Source organism: Eublepharis macularius, chromosome 2, assembly GCF_028583425.1.
Source record: "Eublepharis macularius isolate TG4126 chromosome 2, MPM_Emac_v1.0, whole genome shotgun sequence".
In the NCBI taxonomy this organism is placed as follows: Eukaryota; Metazoa; Chordata; class Lepidosauria; order Squamata; family Eublepharidae; genus Eublepharis; species Eublepharis macularius.
In genome coordinates, this window is record NC_072791.1 from 11,315,765 (window position 1) to 11,339,363 (window position 23,599).

The following is a 23,599-nucleotide window of genomic DNA, read 5'->3' on the forward strand; positions in this document are numbered from 1 at the left end:
GTGTTGCTTATTGATACGTACAAGCTGAAACCAGGGACCGTTTTTGAATTTCGCTTCCATCAAACCTGAGAGCAAGTGCATCTTCCTGAAACATCCATTCAGCCTGACCCCTGCTGATTAATCTCGGGCACATTTTTTAAATCTGCGATTAAACAACTTGGTTGAGCTAGTGATATTATCTGGATTAAAGTGGATAAACATGGAACAGGGAACGCACTTTGGATATTGCTTCTGTAGAATGAGCGGATGGCACGTGATGGACCGAACGCCGTAGATGCCAATATCCATAAAACATAACCTGCAGGTGCTTCCTGAAGTCCAGAGACAGCCCCAGAGAGTCTGTCCGGCTGTACCCAAATAAGAGACTGAACTCCTGTTGATCTCCATACTTGTTTTCTTTAGCTTATTATTTTCCAAACGCCCAGCATGGATAGCCCAAGTGAGCCTGCTCTTGTCAGATCTCAGAAGCTAAGCAGGGTCGGCCTTGGTCAGCAATTGGATGGGAGACCTCCCACGAAGACCAGGGCTGCAGAGGCGGGCAATGGCAAACCACCTCTGTTGGTCTCTTGCCATGGAAACCCCACCAGGGGTCGGCATAAGTCAACTCTGACTTCAGGGCACTCTCCACCACTGGTGCAAAGCAGAAGTACTTCAAACCACTTCAGACTACTTTTACCACTCCGAATAATGTTGCACATGCATGAAGCTGCCTTAGAATGATTCGGACCTTTGGTCCATCAGGGTTGGTGTGGTCTACTCAGACCGGCAGCAGCTCTCTAGGCTCTCAGGCAGAGGTTTTTCACATTATCTACTGAATGGTCCTTTTAGCTGAAGATGTTGGGGATTCAACCTGCGACCTTCTTCATGCCAAGCGAATGCTCTGCCACTGAGCCCATTGCCCTCACATCACACCGTAGCCTCTCCACACCTTTCTACCTATGTTTCATTTATTTTCTTGTATTTATTTAGGCCATTGATAGTCCACCTTTCTCGTTGAGCCTCAAGGCAGATTACACAGTGTGAGATTATTACAATCAGTATCAAAGACATTTCCATAAACGATGCCATAGGGTAAATTAATGCAAGTTTACCACAAGAAAGCATTAGCAAGAATCCAATACAGAGTTGAAGAAATGCTGAAACAGCATAAGCACGTCTAGGACCGACATCAGACGACATAGAACTACCTACTAGAATCATACTTGAAGCATGGGCAGCACATAGGAGCCCATCCTTAAAGCAACAGATAGGACATAAGGCAACATAGTGGTGAAGTCTATGGACCCTAACTCATTAGTGAAGCATCTGAGATCCGCTCCCTATAATACAGCCCTCCTATCGGAGTAAAAAGCCTTTTTGAATCATTTAGTTTTGCATTGTTTGCTGCATGTACTAGTGCTATGGGAAGGGGAATGCATTTCTCCAAAATTCATTTTTTTTAGATACAGCCATTGATTTCTTTTTTAAAGAGAGATTTCTCTTTGTAAAGAGAAATCAGGGCACCCTTTTCTTACTTCAGCCCTTGCCAATGTTTTAGGTTACACACGCTCTAGCAGGAGGATAAGAAGCCTTGGGAAGACGTTGCCTGCCTCTGAGCATCTGCAGAGTTGAAATTCTGAAATTTTGCAGAACACCCCCCTTCCTGACTTCCTTTTGGAATTTCTCTTTGATTAAAACAGAATCAATTAGGAACGGACTCCAAATTCCTAAAAAGAGAAACAAAACGATTTTGGGATCTCAGGGAGAAATTGGTTAAAGATGAATTAAGAGCATTTCTCTTAATGATGCTAGCGCGTCCTAATCTTACCCTTGCTGGGCACCTCACTATTCAGGAAAACCATCCACACAAATCTGATTATGTTCGGAATGTGAAATAATGGAGACTTCCATGGGAGAAATGAGTGCATGTTGCTATGCGTGCAATAATTATACCTAAAGGCAGGAAAATACTGCTTTTGTCATGGAAGTATTACCAGTTTGCATGCCATTTTGCTATGCCCAATGAGTTTCTTTAAATCGTAGAAGGGCAGTATTGTAGATGGCACACATGTTCATTGTCTGACAGGCTGCAAATGCCTCCAGCGAAACGGCCTTTGCCAGAATTATTTTTTTCAAGCTTTATTCTGGAAAATAAGCTCTCAAAATGAAGACAGTACTTCTGCAACAGATGTGTATGGTGCTTCGACTTCTACCCCGTCTTTCTACCATCGTGTTTCATTGCAGCGGACAAAATCAAAATTGCATCAAATGATTACCACCACCCCAACGTAAAAGAGAATATTGCATGCTGGCCCTTTGTCTTATGTCTGACAGTCAATAACGTCGAGCAGCCCACAGAAAACAGAGACAGTTCTTGTTCCTGCCGATTTCAGCTGGTTTCTTTCCTGCCAGGAGAGGGGGAGTGTCATTCCGGTGTGAGATTGTAGGTACCTGTTAGTTAAGTCTTATGATCGCTAGTACAGTTATGTGTCTGACTGTTGCCATGTTTGAACAATTTACTCTTTTTTTCTTTAGAAATTTTATAAATATGGGTCGTTTTCACACTGCTTACCGGCCACAGAACATCTCACTGAGATCCTGGAATGGCAGTGTCTTTCTGGCGCGATTTCGCACGAGAATGGAAGTTCTCGCGCAAAATTGCGCCTGGAAGACGCTGCCGTTCTGGGAGGTCGGCACAATGTTCCATGGCCGGTAAGCATTGTGAAAACGACCCTGGTAAAACTGGACACAAAAGGAAGCTAAAAAAGATAATTCCTGTCCACGTTACAGTTGGCGGTATATATAGTAAAGAATCCTCTTGGCACTTCCGTGACAATAACCTTATACTTGGCAGGCTGCCTGATAGGCTTTGCAAGAGTTTTACCTTCCTTTGTACTGGATAATATAAACATGCTTCAACATCTTGGGTCCAATCCAAAAGAAGTCCCAAGGAGCCTTTTAAAAAAATCCTTCTGAGCAGTTTGTTGATGCAATTTGGGAGGGCAACTAAATCCACTCTGCCCTCCTTTGCTGGTTGGCAGGACTTGGCTCAATCCTAATTGTTGGTTCAGGTGTGGAGACCCTGTTACTTTTGCTCCACCTATGACGTGATCACCCCTCTGTGAGATCTTGTTTCTTCCTGAAAGCAGCTCCCAAGTGAGATAGTACTGTGCTAAAACTTGTCTCAGTTGTAAAGGACTGGACTAGTCAACAAGATGTGTAAAAAACCCTCCCCCACATATGGTATATAAGTAAAGTTCTGTAAGATAAAACCCAATGAGAACAGGAAGTTTAACTCGGTGTTAATTAATTTAACTTTCATGTTATCTCTTTAATGGAGAGACTAGAAGCAGCTGAAACCTGAAGCTTCCTTCCTTCCTTGTCAACTAAGAAAAATATCTAGATTAGAGATGGGCATGAACCGGGAAAAAATGAACCATGTGGTTCGTGTTCATCACATTTCAAGATCCACGAACTTTCACGAACCTGCCCCGTTTCATGAACCAGTTCATTTGGTTCGTGAAAACGTCACATCCAGGTCAGCAAATCGTCACTTACAGGTCAGCAGGTCACTTTCGGGCTAGCAGAAGGCCACTTCCAGGTCAGCAGAGGTCTGCAGAAAGTCCATCCCCTGTTGCCTAGGAAATTGATTGATCACTGCCAGGCTGTCTGCAGTGATGAACCAAAAAACGAGCCAGCCTAGAGTTCATGGCGGTTCATCAGAAATGGGCTCTGACGAACCAGCAGTTTGTGGACCACAAACCAGCCCCGTTCGTCATGAATTTTGGTTCGTATTTCAGTTCGTGCCCATCTCTAATATAGATTCTTCTTGCCCTATTTTTTATTATGCTATTTTATACACATTTCTGCTTTACCACCACCCACATGCTCCTAAGACAAGGAAGTTTTATGGAAAGGCCAAATTGACTGACACATTAAGAAATTTGGCTTCAGCTACCAAGGAACACCAGAGCAAACGCATAAAATTTTCGAGCTGCTTCCATGATGCAAGCTAGAAAGCCAAATGTAGAAATGAATTTCCTGAATCTTGAAGGGTAATAACTTTAAGTTCTCTGGGGATAGATGTGTGAAAATAAAGTATCTAGTTGCAGGATTCCTTTTGGTAGCAGGAACTAATAAATAGAAGGATATTTTAAACATGGCATAGTTGGCTGCAAGTCACTAAGCTGGGAAAAGAATAGCGGAGATATTATTACCAACGTATAAAGACGCATAGGGTATAGCTAGAGGCTCATAGGTAGTGGATGCTGCAGCTTCATTTTGCTTTTCCAAAACAGAACTCCAGGGAGCTGACCGCATCCTTTCTAAAGCTAGCAAAAATGTCCAGGCTGGCATGAAGATTGTTCTGCAGCAATTGAGGAAATCACAAGATCGGTAAAGCAATTGTGAAAGTGGGGGTGGATTGCAGCTTTCTTTTTCTGGTTTGAGATTTTATGAGCACAAGGGAACACGCCTGCTCTGGTCAGCATGGAGGCAGTGTGTATTCTTTCATATATATAGACAGGCACAAAATGAACCCGTCAGAGAACAAATTGCAGATGGGCCGTAAAACTAATTGCCATTTGGCATATCCCGCTAGCAAATTAGTCTGCTTCATGATTGTTAATTTGAAGCTGCATGGGATGAGATGCATGTACAGATTGCTGGAAGAATTTCAGAGTGGGAGGATGAATATTTACTGTTTTGGGGGAAGTGAGTTTCCATCGGAAAAAACCCTTTCCAAGATCAGCAGGATTAAGACAGGGATGCGCCTGACATTCTGTTGTTATGTGTTATGTGCCATCAAGTCGCCTCCAACCTATGAGACCCTATGAATGAAAGACCTCCAAAACATCCTATCATTAACAGACTTTCTCAGATCCTGCAAACTGGAGGACGCGGCTTCTTTCATTGAGTCAAGCCGTCTCATTTTAGGTCTTCCTCTTTTCCTGCTGCCTTCCACTTTTCCTAGCATTACTGACTTTTCCAGAGAATCTTGTCTTATGATGTGACCAAAGTACGATAGCTTCCATTTTGCCGTTTCAGCTTCTAGGGACAATTCAGGCTTGATTTGATCTAGAACCTACTTATTTGTCTTTTTGACCATCCATGGTATCTGCAAAACTCTCCTCCAAAACCACATTTCAAAAGAATCAATTTTCTTCCTGTCAGCTTTCCTCATTGTCCAACTTTCACATCCATCCATAGCAATTACCTTGCAGTTAATTTATGTGAATATTGAGTGACCAGCGACAGCTAGAAATTCCCACCTTTTATTGACTCCTTGTCCATGCAGGCTTTTTGTAGGTGGCTGCTGCCCTGCACAAAATGAATGTTTCTTACCCCTCCTCCCTAAAAAAGCTAAATTATTCAAAAAGCTAGATCCTATTCAACCAGGTTTCCAGGGCCGTTTCCACACGGTTTACCTTGTTCCAGAAAACAGCGAAATCTCGTGCGATAACAGCGAAATCTTGCGAGATTTTGCACGAGATTTCGCTCTTTTCCGGAACAAGGTAAGCCGTATGGAAACGGGCCAGGCGTCTTGCAGAGTAACTTCACTTACCTCGGGATCTTGTTATGACAGTAAAATAGGATGTGTGCCATCTTGCTCTGGACCACAGTACCACATTCTTGGGCTTGTAAGAGGGCTTTGTCTGTGTGAATGTGGAGTTCTGCCTTAATAGCCGAGGGTTGCAAAGCAGGAGACCGGATACTTGCCTGAAACTTACGAGCTGATCTCAGTGTGGCTGAGAGGGCAAGACAAGGAGAATAAGCAGCCACCTGGATATTCACTTAATGTTGAAGTAATTAATAAAGGTGGTGGAAATCAGTCACAGCTGATTTATAGCAACCCCTCCAAGAGGATTTTCAAGGCAAGAGATTGAACCGAGGTGGTTTACCTTCCAGAACAACTCTGGACTTCCTTGGTGGTACGAACAAGGACGGATCCTACTTAGCCTCCAAGATCTGGCAAGATCAGGCTAGCCTGGGCCGTGCAGATCAGAGTATTAATAACAAGATCTGGTTAAACTTGCAAACACAGTAAGAGCCAAGCTACAAGTGACACCTGACACAGGTTGGACACTTGTCAGCTTCCCTCAAGTTTTGATGGGAAATGTAGGCATCCTGGTCTTGCAGCTGTAATGGAGAGCCAAGCTGTAAAACCAGGACGCCTACATTTCCCATCAAAACTTGAGGGAAGCTGACAAGTGTCCAACCTGTGTAAGGCGTCACTTGTAGCTTGGCTCTAAGTGGGTTGTTCTTCAATACACAGTGTGTGAATATTGTCAGCTAGTTCCCCACAGGGCTTACTCAAGGAATTTTGTTGCTCTGCTGATTCCATCCACCCCAGCCACACACTCCCTCCTCCACGGAGGCTCCCCAGTCCCCTACATAATCACCGAGGTCTGTCTAGTGTGCAAACTGCCTATTTCCCCAAGCAGACTTAAGAATTCCACATTTAGCAGTTAACTGTTCTGGCTTATCTGGCTGTTCCTCCAAAGCTCAGGGCAGTGTGTGTATATTCTCCTCCCCTCACTTGATTCTCACAACAACCCTTTTGGGTCGTGAGTGACTGGCCCACGGTCACCTGGCCAACTTCATGGCAGATTTCAGCCTGGGTCTTTTGTTTACTGCCAATCTGATAATCCTTACTTCAAATTTTGCTTTTGTTCTAAGCTCACTAGTTAGCCTTGATCTGTGATGTGGGATAATATTGGGCTAGGATGATGACTGTAAAGACTTCATGAAACACTGTTGTGGTCTCAGCTTTCGTGGACTAGCGTGCGCTTTGTCGGATGTATGACACGCATCTGCGCTTTTGTACCTGGATGTAGGCAGATGTTGGGAGTCAAAAGGGCATGGGAGGGCTGTATTGTAGGGATGGGGTCTCAGAGCAGAACCACATTGACAAAAGGCACAGGTTGGACACTTGTCTGCTTCCCTCAAGTTTTGATGGGAAATGTAGGCATCCTGGTCTCGCAGCTTCGCCCTCTGACTGCTGTCCAATGGACTTTTCAACTGTCACTTGTCCAACATACCGCCAAGCTGCCTACATTTCCCATCAAAACTTGAGGGAAGCAGACAAGTGTCCAACCTGTGCCTTTTGTCACTTGTGGTTCTGCCCTCAGATGCTTCGCTAATGCGTAGACCGTAGACTTCATCACTATATTGCCTTACATATTATCTGTTGCTTTAAATATGTACTCCTATTACCACCAATGCTCCATGTTGTCTAATGTCAGTCCTAAAATTATGTTCTGTTTCAGTATTTTTTCTACTCTGTATTGGATTCTTGCTAATACTATGTCTTTTAAACTTGTATCTATTTACTCTATGGCATTGTCTATGGAAATGTCCTTGATACTGTATTGAAATGTCCTTGATACTGATTGTACTAATCTTATACTGTGTAATCCGCCTTGAGTCTCAGTGAGAAAGGTGGACTATAAATGACTTATAAAATAAAATAAAATTAAATAAATGATATCTGCCAGGGGCACATATACTTCATGCATTTCACCACGTAAACACTGATCTATGGGACCTTATGTCATTACAGATCGGCTAGGCTTTATGGAGTGCTTTCTCTGGGCTTGCAGATGTGTACACCTTCAAAGAAATAGTCTGCCATATTTGTGGTCTATGAGGACACTGGAGAAAAAAATAAAAATACAAGTGTGAACCTCTCTTAGATCAGATCTCTCCCATACATCAGCTTTTGATCTGCAGGGCTGTCGGATGGATTAGAACCCGTGTCTCTCTAGTCTTAACACTCTGACCATCTTGCCTTGCTGTTTTCATAAGATGGGGCAAAGAGCCTGCCCTCCTTGGATCTGTCTGGGAGCTGAGCAGCGAGTGGTTTGCAGTTTACAAATAGGTTAAGGCTGCCTTATCCTCTCAACCCTTCCCAAGAACAACTAGCTTGATGGCAGTTCAAATCCTCCGCAGGGAGGAGCTGGAATTGCCCTCCTCTGGAGAAAGAGGCTTTTTCTGGTGGCAGCACAGCGGGTGATGATATCTGGCTTAGGAGGCTGGTGGCTATTTCTGCCACACAACTCTTTTTCACAGATAGCTGGCCTGATGCGACTGTGCTCTAGCTCTGCGGTCATCATATATGCTCTAAAAGCACAGGACATCATCTGAAACCATATTTAGCAGCCGCAGATCAATCTGTTTGCGCTAAGCCACAGACTCACTGCAAGCTGACAACCGGCACGCAGCACAAAGATGACTGCCGGACACAGAAAAGAGAGGTCAAGTCAGTGAGCCAAGGTGCAAAGTAGTTAAAACTATGTGAGCTTCTCTCTATTTATTGCAACTCATGGCAGATTGCACAGTGTGAATCAATATAATAAACAGAATGAAACATCTAATGAGCAATGTAATAAGACTTGGATTACAGCAATCTGAAATGAGCGAGAAGTATTAGACATGATGGGTTAATGATGTTCCATAAAAAGTACTGAAGAGAGTTCCAGCCCATTTATCACTAGACTGCCAGTGAACACACCAAGAATCAATAAGGTCACCAATGAAATTAGGATAATTATTGCTCCGGGCTAAATCAATTATGCCTCGGCAAGTGGAGCAGGGACCGGCTCCCCACTTGTCATGCTGATCAAAACAATTGACTGGATATTTTAATGACCTAAAATGTTTTTTCTTTCTTTCTGTCTCCTCTTTTTAGGATGAACTCGACCTTACAGATAAACATAGAGAAGCCATGTTTGCACTTCCTGCTGAAAAGAAATGGCAGATTTATTGCAGCAAGAAGAAGGTAGGACACTCAACCGAAAATAAGTTTGTGTTCATAAACAAGACTGACCTTGGTGTACCAAGGATCTGGCTCAGTATTAGGCAGTTTCATGTGTTCTTGGTTTCCCTGAGCACACTTGGCTTTTATACTGATATTACCTGTAGACCTGGTATTAACCTATAAAGCCCTATGCGGACTGGGACCACCGGCATGTCTATGGGACCGCCTCTCCCTATATGAGCCCCGGAGGATGCTTCGATCCAGTGACAAACAGTTGTTACTGGTCCCTGGCCTCAGGGAGGCCTGCCTAGCATCGACCAGGGCCAGGACCTTCTCGGTCCTGGCTCCAACCTGGTGGAACGCTCAGTCCAAAGAGATCAGGGCCCAGCCGGATTTGCTATCCTTCCGCCAGGCCTGCAAGACAGAGCTGTCCCACCAGGCGTATGGTTGACGCCCTTGGGCCTCCCTGCCAGCCACCTAGAAGAAGCTCTGCCCCTACAGAGGGTATCTACCACCTAGCCTTTGCTAAATACTCCTGGAGGTGGTTAGGGGGTGGTCGCTGGAGAAATCTGCTGCTATATGTCCTTAAAATCTGCTGCTGCGTTGTTTTGTTGTGTGTTTTTAAATATTTAAGGAGTTTTATTGGTTTTAAAGTTATATGTATTTTATATTATTGTATAAATTGTAATCCGCCCTGAGCCTGCTTATGTGGGGAGGGCGGAATATAAATTCGAATAAAATGAATGAATGAATGAATGAATGAATGAATGAATGAATGAATGATAAGACCTGTGTCCTGAAACACCTGTGTAAATATCCCCTAGGACACTTCCTCAGTGGTGCCTCTGAGCTGCATTTATACAAATGTATAGAAACGGTCTGCACTGCTGTCTACGCATTATGCGTCTGCTGCCACCTGATTGCTGCAGTGTGCATGGGACAATTCTCAAATGTGCTGACCCGCATGCAGCAGGATAGGGAAGCTAGTTGGGTTTTCATTGACGGAAACTCTTTGAACGGGCCCATCAAGTCACAGTAGACTTACAGTGACCCCATAGGGATTTCAAAGCAAGAAATGTTCAAGGTGGCTTTGCCGCTGCCTGCCGCTGCATAGCAAACCTAGACTTCCTTGGTGCCTTCCCGTCCAAGTACTAACCAGGGCCAACTTTGTTGAGCCTCTGAAATCTGACAAGATAGGGTTTGCCTGGGCCAGACAGGGCAGATCTGACTGGAACTAGACAAGAGCAAAACTGCTGTCTGGCTCCTTGTTAACAGAAGGGGTCGGTTCCCAGCTGGGTGGCATTGCAGGTAGCTCCCTCACTGGAGCCACCATTATGCTGTGTTTGGCCAAATGGACCCTGCTCTCCCCCCAGCCTTTTGCCACAGTCAACTTGCTAGTCCTTAACATGTCACAGGAATGTTATTACCATGAGAGGGTTTTTCATTTCCCACTAAGCCTGTAAATGTTTCCAGTGGGGCACGTCTCTCACCCATTTGCCTTCTGTCTGGAGCTTGCTGGTTTCTTGCCCCGTTGCTTTTGGATAGAGGTTGGCGTCTTACATCTCACTGGGCAAACGTTGTGCCCGCAAGCCTCCTTTAATGCGTCTTTGCTAATGGAAAAGCCGACCTTGTAAAATATAGCTTTGTGAAGACGCAGCTCTGTAATGAGGCTTTGTGAGTTCTTTATGGCAAATTGTGTCCCCGGGGCTTAATTTGTGTTACGTGATTAAAAGAGAGTGATACTTTAAGAGGGAAAAAGGGAAAAGATCTTCTTTGCCAATTTTCAGTGTGCCATTAGATGTGTGCATGTCGTGAAGTTCATGTCTGAAAGAGGGAGCAGTGTCTGTGTTTTTGGAATACCCTTATTGGGACAGGCGACAATGACCCTCAGACATATACAAGCTTTTGAGTTCACCAGAACTCTTCATCAAGCTAGATGTTACAGTATAAAAAATTTCCAAAGGAGATGGAGGGAATCATTCCACGTCATGATTTTAACAACAACAACAACGGTGCTTAAACACCACTCTTCTGGACAGTTTAATGCCCCACTCAGAACAGTGAACAAAGTCAGTGTTATTATTATCCCCACAAAATAGCTGGGGAGCTGGAGCTGAGAAAAGTGGCTGCCTGTTGAGCTCATGGCAGCAGTGGAATTCGAACCAGCAGAGTGCTGATTCACAGTCCAACCTCTTAACCACTATTTTAAAGGCCTTCTCTCATGGCATCTCTGTATCAAGTGCTGGGGCTTCTCTGGTTAATGGGTATTCAGAAGCTGTGCCCGGTGTTGTGGCCACGGTGCCTCCATCCCCAACTCCTGACGCCCTTTGATAAGCTAGACTCCTCCCTGTGACCCACCTTGCAAGCCGCTGCTGCCTGCCTTGCTAGCCGAAGGATCTCGCAGCATGAGTACATGTTTGTTTTAGAAAGATCAAAAAGAGTCCAGTAGCACCTTTAAGACTAACCAATTTTATTTTAGCATAAGCTTTCGAGAATCAAGTTCTCTTCGTCAGATGCCTGATACAGAGACTGGACAAACACAGAAGAGCAGAGGGAAGAGGCAATTAGGGGGGAGGGGGAGGGAGCAATCAAAACATTCCTTTGCTAGTATATGTAAACATCTCCTTTTGGTGTGTGTATCAGTTGGCTTCCTTAAACGACTTCTCACTCACAACCATGAATCAGCCAGCAGAGTCACCAGCACAGGTACCAGGCCCTGCAACAGACCCAGATGCCAGCTCTGCCCCTATATCTACCCAGGGAATACAATTACAGGACCCAATGGCATCAACTACACTGTCTCTGGCTCTTACAGCTGCTCATCCTCCAATCTGATATATGCCCTCATGTGCCAACAATGTCCTTCTGCTCTGTACATTGGACAAACCAGCCAACCTCTACGCAAAAGAATAAATGGACACAAATCTGACATTAGAAATGGAAACGTCCAGAAACCAGTGGGAGAACACTTCAACCTACCAGGACATTCCATCAAAGACTTAAAGGTCACTGTAGTTAAACAGAAACCTTTCAAAAACAAAATCCAACGGGAGGCTGCTGAACTGGAATTCATATGCAAATTTGACTCTGTCAAGCTGGGACTGAATAGGGACTATGAATGGTTATCACATTACCACAGGTAACAGATTTCCTTTACAGAGGTGGGGTCTGGGGGAGCTCAGTGGTACCTGGCGTGGGCTTTCGGGAACCACAGATCTCTTTGTCAGATGCATCTGGCAGGGAGAGCTGTGGTTATCGAAGGCCCATACTGCATTGGAATTGGATGGTCTAGCTGTTTGGCTTCTACAAACTAACAGGGCAAACTCCTTTGAAGCCAACTGATACACACACCAAAAGGAGATGTTTACATATACTAGCAAAGGAATGTTTTGATTGCTCCCTCCCCCTCCCCCCCTAATTGCCTCTTCCCTCTGCTCTTCTGTGTTTGTCCAGTCTCTGTATCAGGCATCTGACGAAGAGAACTTGATTCTCGAAAGCTTATGCTAAAATAAAATTGGTTAGTCTTAAAGGTGCTACTGGACTCTTTTTGATTTTGCTACCACAGACTAACACGGCTAACTTCTCTGCATCTATGTTTTAGAAAGGAGAGTGAAAATGCAGTGCCCTTGGATTTATGACAACAGGGCACCTGGGTGATCAATACTCATCCAAAAGCTTAAAAGGAGAGAGGCATTTCTAGAGGAGATTGAGGAGGCTGCTAGAAGCCTTTTTGTCAAATATTTTAAAAGGGGGGGGTGATAGTTGCTCAGGCAATTGGGACAGGAAGCAATGAGCAAAGCAGGCTTTGGATAGGATCTTTTACAACAGGCACATTTGTCCATTGGGATGAGCTACCAGGAGGGACTGTAGCATCCTCCTACACTGAAGGTGCCATAGGTACGGAGAGAACTTAGTGTAGGAATTTAATCCGCTGGGTCACTTCTGGTTCTGATTCTGTGAGTTTGGGAAGGAAAGCTATAAGGCATTGTAAAGATTTGCCCAATGCTAGAGGGAGAATTTATTTATTTATTTATTTATTTATTTATTTACACTTTGAGACCGCCCTTCCTGGGCGGTCTAGAAGTGGACAATCGGTAAGAATCTATATGGGCAATCAGTAAGAATCCACTTACCAATTGTCCATATAGTTTTTCTTATAGGGAATAATGAAGATTGGAATTTGCTGGGGGCCACCTTCTTTGGGGGGGCCATAAATGCCCTTCAGGGTCCAATCTTCATGAAACTTGGGGGTAGTTAGAGGACAGTTAGGAGTAGTGATATACGGTCCAAAAATGAAACCTCCCTACAGGCTACCGGAAATTTCCGAACTGAGTTTCCTATTGAAACAATGGCCGGATTTTACCAAATTTGCTCTGTATTACAAAACCAAACTGAAGAATAAATTCGCTATACGGGGAATACTAATTTTTTTTTTTCAGTTCGGTATTACCCAACCGAATCAGCCGGTTTTTTCCCGCTGTGCACACCCCTAGTCATTACTGTTTCTTCGCTGACACTAGTTGATTGAGGGTTACAGGCTGCATTGGTGGTGGTTTAATTTCTGGGCTCGAGTCAGGATGTTGGTTTTAACCTGAGACTCACACAGTCAACGCATTCTCTGTCTTATTCACCCACTTTGCACAACCTCAAAATCGTCACGAGAGGCCGTTTTTCTTTCAGCGAGAGAGCCAGAGGAGGTGTACTAAGCCCCTTTTTCTCTTAGGTACTACAGACTTTCTAAAGTAATACTTACTCAGGAGTGTATTCCTTAGTTGAATTCTAATGGCTGTGGCATTTTAATAACAGAAATCTGGTGGTTTGTTTCTCTGAACCCAGAGAATCTTTTGGCTGTTCATAACTTTGGGTGCTTTTGTAGGCAAAAAAAATCTGTGTTGTTTAGGCTGAGGTGTTTTGTGTATGTGTGTGTTGTTGTGATTTTTTAATAATTGGAAGCTGCTTGGAGCTCAGTTGGAAGCAGGATGGGTTTGGGGAGGTTTTTTATGTCCGTGTGCCCCGGTGGTAGCATCCCAAAGAGATTTAACTGGCTCATGATGGAATCAGAATGCTAGACTGGATTGAACCTCCATCTGATCCAATAAAGCAATTATAACGATTGAGTCAGGCCAGTCAGATTACTTCAGTCTTGTGCGATCTAGAGAGAACAAGAGAGTGGCCCCTTTGTGTTAAATTTACACATCCTTGAGACTGCTTGACTGCTAAAACTGATTTATCCTGAGTGTGTCTTTGTCAGTGACGTGCTTTCCTGGACCAGAGCAAAGTCTATCCAAGTCCAGCATTCTTCAGAAAAGAATCTCAGTTAAGTGCTCGATGTGGTCATCTTTGGACAGTTAACCAACTTTCTGCTAGTTTATGGTCTTTAGTCATTCCTGGAGCACCTTTGAGAATAGAAAGGGCCTTATCCTTGCCCTGTTACCCAAACCTGATATTGGGCTAGGAGGTCGTGTTGAATGGCAGATAGTTGGTCTGGTCAGAGGTAGAGTACAGGTGTAGCATTTTGTCAGGTTCAATCTGTCTTGTCTGTAGTTGAAGGATATTAAAAGGCAAGTACAGGGGAAAGGTCTTTCTATCTGGGACTCTGGAGAGGATAGAGGCAGGAATTTTGAGTCAGGTGGGGCCATTGGCTATAATTGGGATACAGAAGCTTTATAGAGAGGGCTGTAGCTCAATGGCACAGCACCTGCTTAGCATGTAGAAGGCCTCGGGTTCAGTCCTGGGGGGGTGTCTGCTTTTTATTTATTTATTTACTTCATTTATACCCCGTCTTTCCCCCCAATGTGGACCGAAAGCAGCTTACATTGTTCTCCTTTCCTCCATTTTATCCGCACAACAACCCTGTGAGGTTGGTTAGACTGAGAGCATGTGATTGGCCCAAGGTCAGCCAGAGAGCTTCCATGGAGGTGTGGGGATTTGAACCTGGCCTCCCAGGCATCTTCAAGCCTTTGACCACATGAAGAGGCCTTCAGCCTTTGACCATGTGAAGTCCATTCTGATCTGGCTGGACCATGGGTATATGACTCGGTATAACATAATGAGACACGGGAGTTAGACTATTGGGATGTGATCTGGGAAGACCTGATTTGAGTCCCCACCCACTGAAACCCGCTCAGTGACCTTAGGCCAGTCGCACTCTTAGCCTATCCTACCTTACAGGATTGTGGAAGATGGGAGAGAATCACGCTCGCTGACCTGAGCTCCTTGAAGGAAGGGCAAAATAAAAAATATATCAAAATAAACATGTCTCAATTATGCCTCAGTGTTGGGGTCCCCTCGCCAGTCCTCTCTGGCCAGCCAGTGTTAAGACATGGGCTTGCTCCTTCCTTTACCTTCATATAGTTTCCACGTTGTTTAAGATGTCCTGTCAAATTAATTACGTTTTGTTTCGGTGATGTTTCATCTCTGTATCCAGATTTATGCTTGCTTTCAAATTTCTGCACTCTCTCCCGTCTTGCATTGTTTATTGAATGCCCCAGACATTGATTGTATTAACTCGTGCTGTGTAATCCGCCTTGAGTTTCCATAAGAAAGGTGGACTATAAATAACCTAAATAAAATATGGTTAGGTCAGACAGGGGGAGCAATTTGGCAGAAGTATACTCGATGCTCGACTGCACTGCTTTAATAGTTATGACAGATCTGCAGTCCGAAAGTGCCAGAGGAAGTCCAAAAGATACTGTCATTGTGTGTTTTCCCTGCATCCCCTGTGTCGATGAGGTCGTTGCGATGCGGTTTCCATCTTCTTCCTTTCCTTCCTCTTGGACTGCTGACTGATTTGGCCAGCTTGTGCTGTCTGAGTAACTGAGGGAACTTCAAATCATGAAAAACAAAAACTATCCTGATTTGAGAGGTATCTGGATTTATGACGGAATGGCAGCGGTGAGAGAGCAGGAGCAGTGATCCAAAGAGTGATCCAAAGAGTGGATCCAAAGACTGATCCAAAGGCTTGTGTTGTGACCTGCCTTAAAGGTCATCACTAACTGGGGAGGGATTTTTGGATTATGGTGGAAGTGAAACGGACCTTTGAAGTCTCGCTGGCGCTTTCTGTCTCTCAAGGCTGCTGTTTGGCTCTAATAAGGAAGGAAAATTGAGATATTGGGATTGCTTCCATTGAGGGATAAAATACAGATTTAAAAGTCGCATTAGCACCCTTGGGCTTGGACTGCAGCTAATCCCAAAACATTTTCTTCTTTGCGGGCCCCTCCTTTCTAAGAGAGGGTATTGACACAAGGGAGCAGAAGTGCTGCAGGCTTTTGAGGCTCAGCTGCTACGAAGTCAGGAGGAAGAAAAGGGACGTGTTGTGCTGAATCGTGAATGGAGCTTAATTGGCTTGGCTTTTGTGCATAGTTTTAGAAATAAAGGGTGTTCTTGAGCATGGAATTGCGCATCTGTAGGATTACTGTGGAAGTGTTCTGGGGGGGGGGTCTGTCCACAGGATTTTGTATGCTATGTTGCTTTCATTAAAAACAGTTCTAGTTTTCATGGGGGGGGGGGTGAGAGAGAGAACACCTAAATTTCACGCGAGGCAGGACCAGTCTGCCTACGAGTTGTCTCATGGGGCAGACCAGAGTGTGCCAGACATCCCCATTTCACTTCTGAAAATTCCAACTCATGTTGTTGATGTGTATCGACACTGCAGTAGCATAGCAGTTAAGTGGCTGGGTTGCAAATCAGCATTCTGCTGGCTCGACTCCCACTACTGCCATGAGCTCAGCAGGTGGCCTTGGGTAAGCCACTCCTCTCAGCCCCAGCTCCCCAGCTGTATTGTGGGGATAATAACAACACTAACTTTCGAGGTATATGCTGCTTTAGCATAGTGGTTAAGTGGTTGGGCTGCAAATCAGCACTCTGCTGGTTCGACTCCCACTACTGCCATGAGCTCAGCAGGTGGCCTTGGGTCAGCCACTCCTCTTAGCTCAGCTTCCCAGCTGTATTATAATAACAACACTAATTTTGTTCACCACTCTGAGTGGGACACTAATCTATCCAGAAGAGCAGTATATAAGCACACTGTTGTTATTTTCTTCCTGGACTGGAAACTGGAAAAGAACAAATGTTTTCAGTAAGCCCATGTGAACACACAAAGTTTATCAGGCCATCAATCTATCAAGGTCAGTATCGTCGTCTCAGATTGGCAGGAGCTGTCCAGAATCTCAGGTCTATCATATCACCTGATCCTTTTAGCTGGAAATGCTGGGAATTGAACCTGGGGCCGTCTGCATGCAAAGCAGAGGCTCTTCAACTGAGCCATAGCCCAGTACTACTATGCCGGCGTACAACTGCTGCCTTGTAGGTGGCGAAGAACATGCAGTTATTCACTCTTAGACCTGCCCACTTCACCGGGTGGTTGCGAGAATAACATTGGTTTAGGCTCTAAATTCCTTTTCTGCTTTTAGAAGGCACTTCGACCTGTGGAAGGGGAGGATTTTTCAGCAGTCTTCCCCCTCCAATGCAGACTTTCACTTCACCTTCATGCTTTTCCTTGGTGGTCCACCAACTCCCTGGAGCAGAATTTCAGAGGCTACAGTGTGTGTGAGCGGGGAATCGAGAAACGTCACCTGGGGAACACAGCTGTGCTTTTGTAACTTAAGACTCTCCAGGCGTTATGTGGTCCCATTTGCAAAGATATCGGGGATGTGGGATGGGGGAAGGGACCAATTTCAAGGAGATAGTATTGGTGGGAAGGAGGGCTGGCTGCCTAACTCCTCCTACATCCATCAGTCCTCGAATACATTTGTTTCCCCTCTGCCCCCATCCCTCATCACTTCTGGTTTTGGCATGTGGGTAGGGCAAAAATATTTTATTTTATTTATTAAACGTATAGTCCGCTCTCCCCACAGGCAGGCTCAGAGCAGATCACATCAATTTAAAAGACATAAAATAAAACAGAAAAAAAATGGTAACAATAATCTCACAGGGTGATTGTTGTGGGGATAATAATAACATACTTTGTAAACCACTCTTGAGTGGGCATGGTTGTCCTGAAGGGTGGTATATAAAACAAATGATATTATTATGTTATTATTATTAAAAAAGCAGATAAAATTCACAAATCCACCCTCAACAGTGCAGACTGCATAGTCCCGTATTCAGTTATTTTGAGCCCTCAAGGGCAACTGGCAGTCAGCAGGTGAAAGAAACAAAAATCAGGGAGGGGACATGCCCCCCCCCAGTAGGAGGCCAAATTTGAGGCCCACTTGCCTCAACCACCAAAGGCCTGATGGAATATCTCTGTCTTACAGGCCCGGCTGAATGATAGTAAATCCCACTGGGCTCGAGTTGTCACAAACAGTGTTCCGCCAGGCTGGGGCCAGGGCGGAAAAGGCCCAGGTCCTTGTCGAGGCAAGATGGACCTTCTGGGGGCCAGGGACCACCAGTAGATGTTTGTCTACTGAATGGAGCACCCTCTGGGGAATATAACGTGAGAGATGGTCCTACAGGTATGCCGGTCCCAAAATTCTTGAAAAAATTCCCTGGGGAAGGAGGTTCTTTGCAGGGGAGAACTGTCAAATGGTAGAAGCTTTGATACCCCCTCCATCCTTCCGCTTCTCTGCTGCAAATGCCTCTCCCCCATACTTGCAGCATGCCTGCATTTTTCTTGTAGCTCCTATTTCTGTCCTCTGTAGTAACACGGCAAATGGTAAATGGCAGGATACGACCCCGGATCATTGTTAAGAGGGTTGTAGCCTTGCCTGCCAGCTCTCTTTCCTTTAATGAGTTTTTAAAATGAGACTGGGTAATACAAGTCATCTGTAAAATGAGAACGGGGAGGGAAGGGAGAATGTCGAATAACCCGCGAATTGGTTCAAGCCAGATTATAGACTGACTTTAATAGCTTAGTGCACACTGCCAGATGGAAATCGCCGAGCAGTTTCAATTGGATTTTATGGAATGAAAAACCTTGCTTTCGAAATCAGAAGGTTCTGAGCGTCTAACTGGTGGCGGTGGTATAGCAGCAGGAATCCGTGTAAGCCCAAGCATTGCTGTCTGGGTAACTTGGAAATGTCGGGATCCTTTAAAAATTACTTTTTAGTTTCTGAACCGTGTAACAAAGTGTGTTCTTGCAGAGGTTTCCATCAGAGCTATGAAAGTACCGATTGAATTGCTTGCAGAAATGAAAATGGAGCTTCTCACATGCGCGCACACACCCAATGCAAGAGCTTAAACAAGAAACATTCCAGGTTTGTGTGCATGTGTGTGTGTGATAAAATCACAGGATCCTTGCCATAACGGCTTCTTTGTGTTCTTCGACAGCAGAGGTATACCTGGCAATGGTTTGCAACTGGCTCAGCATCTTGATTGAATGGCTGCAGTTGGCAGGCTTTCTACAGGGTAGAATATGTGCATGGAGCAGGATGGGTGGTAATGGTAACATCCTGATACAACAGAAAGGACTATAATGTTTGAGACTGCCAATTGGAGTTTGGGTCACGTTTTGAATGTCTCTTCCATGAAAGCCCAAGTAAAAAACCAGCACAACATGAGAAAAACAGTTATCCACAATGTGCTAGTCTTGCTTGAGATTGGCTTTTTTACTATGAAGGACCTAATAGTCTCTTTTCACACCTCTCAAACACACCTGCAGTCTGAAGCAATACAGTCTATCCTGTAGTTGCAGGACTGTACCACTGCTGCTGGGTCAGGTGGTGGGTTTTGGTTGCATCCTTTGCCATCCCCTTCGTCAGCCTTATTGCTATCTCCACCCAGGAGCTGGAACCCTTCCCTATTTTATTCTCCTAACAACCCTGCAAGGTAAACAAGGATTTGATTGGTTCAAGGTCATGTGGCAAGCTTCATAAAAGAGTGGGGATTTGAACTCGGGTATCCCAGATCCTAACCTGATACTTGAACCACAGCGCCACTCTGATGTTCCAGGAGAGATGCTCTTTCAGCTGGACAAGTCCCAGGTGGTACAAGGTTTAAAGGCATATTAAACCTGGAAGCATGTGGGTAACCAGTGTTCCTAAATTGGTCAGATTTCTGGGCTGTAGTCACTGCATGAACAACTGGAACCGATGCTGTCTCGGATCACTGTCAAAGGTCTTGTAGTTAACAGCCGTATGGCACAGAGTTGCTTTCTGTGTGCCACGGATACTTATTTAAAACTTTTATATCCCAAGGCGGTGTACGATTCCAAGATTGAAAACATACAAAATCCAACAAAACCCCATTAATCCTGTGCCCCAAGAAAATGCCTGCAGCTTAAACCCAATTAAACCTAATTAAATGCCTTCACAAATAAAACAGCTTCCTAAAAATTTCTTAAGATGGCAGCTCAAAAGCTTCTCGGGAAGCCTCGTTCTGTTAGGCAGGGGCTACTGTAGAGAAGGAACGGGGTCAGCTAGACACCAAAACGAAGGAACTGCTAGAAGGGGGCATATGGGGAGAGATGGTCTTGCAAAAGGATCGGGGAAGGGCATGATAAATGTTAGGAAATGATGCATCGTATATAAAGAGTTGGATGGCGAGATTTTTTCCCTTGTTTCTTAATAGTAGAATACCGAATCACTCAGTGAAACCGAATAGCAGAAAATTCGGGATAAGACTGAATTTGCTGCCACGAAATGTCAGGGAAGGGATTCGATGAATTTGTAACCAGTAATTCCATCAGCAGCTGCTGGGCTTCAAAGCTGAATGGAGCCTGCATGTTCGGGGGTATTATACCCCAGAATACCAGCAAGAAAATGCTGTTTCCTTTATGCCTTGCTTCTGAGGTTTTTGGAAGCATCGGTAGTCGGCGTTCCAAACAGAATGTAGGACTTAGATAGTCCCCTGGACTGATCCAGCAGGGCTTCTCTTGAGTTACACCAGGAGGTATTGTTTCAATAGGAAATCCTTTTGGGCTGTATTTTTTAAAGGGGGTGGTTTCCTGTAAGTTCCACGTCCAGTACCTGTTCTCTGTTGTTGTTTTTTTAAAGGAGAGTCTTCTGCAGCCAAAACCTGCATCTGTTAGCAATCTTTAGGGTTTTAAATTGGAGCTTTTTAAACAATGAGCCATTTGACCATGGAAGGCATTTGGTCATGCAGTATTGCTTATTGTTCATGTGATTTAAGGGGGGGGGAGAAACCTTGGGAAATGTGCAAGAGTTCTGGGAAGGAGCGAAGCAGAGGGAAACCCATGTCTGCTTGGGAGAAAATGGATTTGTGATCTGCTGACCTGAATCCCATCCTGATCATACCAGGAAGAACGGCTGTTAACATGCAGTTCATTTAGGGAATGGTTATACGAGTAATGCAGTTCCTTAAAGACTGGTGGAAAGAATGATGCTGGAAAGTGCTGTTTAGATCCCCTTGAGCAGCGTCCTTCAAGGAGAAGGGGGCAGCTTGAAGGTATTGAATCTCCAGGAATGGATCGAATCTCTCGAAGAACAAGCATAACTCCCTAAAATTTTATTCAGGTCCAGTAGCACCTTAAAGACCGATTAGATTTCCAGGATATGAGCTTTCAAGAGTCAGAGCTCCTTTCATCAGATATGAGGAATGGAGAAAGGAAAGAGATCCTTGCTATCCAGGCAGAGAGTGGGTGGAGTATTGAAAATTAGTGTGTCAGGAAGCTAGCTACAATACATGTTGTGGTTAGCTTGATAGAGCCGTGATAGAGCCGTTATTAATGCCATAGGAAATCTGGTTTTGGTCTTAGTTGTGGCTTTCTGGAACCTGAAGGCTCACAGACAGCAGTACAGAAGATGGGAGTTTTCAAAGGAATGCTGTTGAGTGGTTACTCTGCAGCATTAGCCAAAAGCAGTCGCTCCATCTCCTCCTTTGCAATCCACACTGGTATTGTCCTGGAGCATTTACTCACTAATTTCTGGTGTTGAAAGAACCTCACGTCCCTTGCCGATTTCAGGACAGCCGTTCTTAAGTAAGGACTGGAGAACTTCCAAACTCTTCATTCCTGGAGCTCCCTTGCTATTTTCTTCAAGATGCTGATTTCAGAAACTGTCAAGTAAGAGTGTCACAGTGAGGGGCTTTTGGCAACCCAGCGTGCTTAGAATTTTCAGCCAATCTGGTGCAGTGCTTTGCCGTGGCCCTCTGCGCCTAACTGGTTGTGGAGCATGGTTTAAATCCAATAGCACCTTAAAGATGAACAAGATTTCTGGAATACAAGTTTTCAGGAGTCATACTCTTCTTGGAGCTTGACTCTCGAAAGCTTATCCCCTACTTATACCCTGGAAATTTTGTTCATTTTTAAGGTGCTACTGAAATATTGCTCTTCTACTTCGGACAATATGGCTGGCTACTCACCTGAAGCTAACTGGTTTGTATGCTTCTTTCTCAAGCCAAGAATGCAATGTTCACCGTGCCAATTGTCAGTAACTAGTAACGGCTGCTTCCGAAAAGGTGTCCGTTAAGCATTGCAGTTGCAGAGTGGTGGGTGGTCTGTCTCATTTCACTGAGTTTGACAATGGATGCGTCGCAACCAGACTGTGTTGGCGTAGAGACAACTCAGCTGGTTTTCCTGGAAATTCTGCCGCCTTTCAGGAGATATTTTGGGATCATTTGCCACTTTGCCCAAGGTTATCTGTGAGTGGCGAGATCTGCTTATCTTTTCCACGTGACTCATTGAGTAGCAGTTTTGCTGTTGACCTTCAAGCAGTGGCGCGAAGCAAGCAAGTTGGTGCATCTGTTGGGTTTTGCGCTTGGAAGGAAAAGCTCTCGTTTGGGGCACAGATTTAAAAACTGGACATTTTGAGGGCTTCTGGTCAAATGTAAAAGAAATAGAGATATTAAAGGGGGGGAGTGGGTCACATGGAGTCAGTGTGTTCTGTAGCTTTGAAATCCAGGATGGGGCAGTACAAGAAATGGCCTTGCTTAGCAGGTATGGAAGTAATATGTATGCATTTGAACAAGAGGGGGTCGTCGTGTGTTATGGGTGACTTGACTTGGTACAAGAGACAGGAGTTTATGACATGCCTGGACAGCAGAGATCATGACTTCAGCTGAGGCATAGGCCCTCTGTTGCACGTTATGTGCACGACACTACTTCGTATGGACTTGCAACAGGCTGACCAAAATATTAGCCGTCCTGCTTTATCATCTGCCCTGTTGGTTCGGACCACTGGTCTCTCTTTTTGAGCCTGTGGGCACCTTTGGAATTCTGAAACAGGATAGCGGTCACCATCAAAAAACAGCTATTACAGGAGGTGGAGTCAGCCACAAAACAGCCACTGCAGGAAGCAGAGCCATACACATAGAGGAAGCCCAAGTGCATGGGGAAAGGAGGGTAATTAGAAAAGACAGTGGGAAAGAGGAAGGAGAGAGAATAAAAGCAACTCTGTGGTGGCAGCTGACACTGAAAAAATGTTATTTTTATCTGCCAATCCAATCGGATCTTCTCTGACCAATCAAAAGTCCTGCTGGGCAAAAGCCCCACCTGGCTCCACTCACAGTCTAAAAACACTTGGTAGACACCGGGAAAGGTGTTGGCAGGTGCCCACGGGCACCGTGTTGGGGACCCCAATCTAGTTCAGTATCGTATTTTCCACATTTGTCATCTGTGTGCCTTGGAAGGCTCAGAAGTAGGAACACAGAAGCCAAAGTTTCCCTTTGTTGTCTCCCCAACAGCAGAGATCTATTGCCTCTGAACATGGAGGTTCCATTTAGCCATCAGGGCTCATAGCCACTGAGATACATCTCCTCCATGAATTTGTCTAAACCCGTCTGAGTACCTGGCCGTTGCTGTGAGTTGTAAGAGTCAGTTATGTTTTTTAGATCTCTCTCACGTTCTTATCCATCTCATTCATGTTTTGAAAAACTGGCACTACAGAATTAATTGATTAATGAAAGGATCTTGGGATCTAGAGAGCAATGGTTCCCGGGTTCCTTACCTGCTCCTCAGGACCTTCA

General features: G+C 44.8%; 1 protein-coding gene across 2 annotated transcripts in view; it reads left to right on the top strand.

The window, feature by feature from the left end:
* DAAM1 (dishevelled associated activator of morphogenesis 1) overlaps window positions 1-23,599 on the top strand; it is a 210,934-nt gene that overhangs the window by 99,076 nt on the left and 88,259 nt on the right. For both annotated transcript variants that reach the window (XM_054970185.1, XM_054970186.1), the window contains exon 3: window positions 8,669-8,758. In XM_054970185.1, the coding sequence (XP_054826160.1) occupies window positions 8,669-8,758 (90 nt within the window). The remainder of the gene's footprint in view (window positions 1-8,668; window positions 8,759-23,599) is intronic.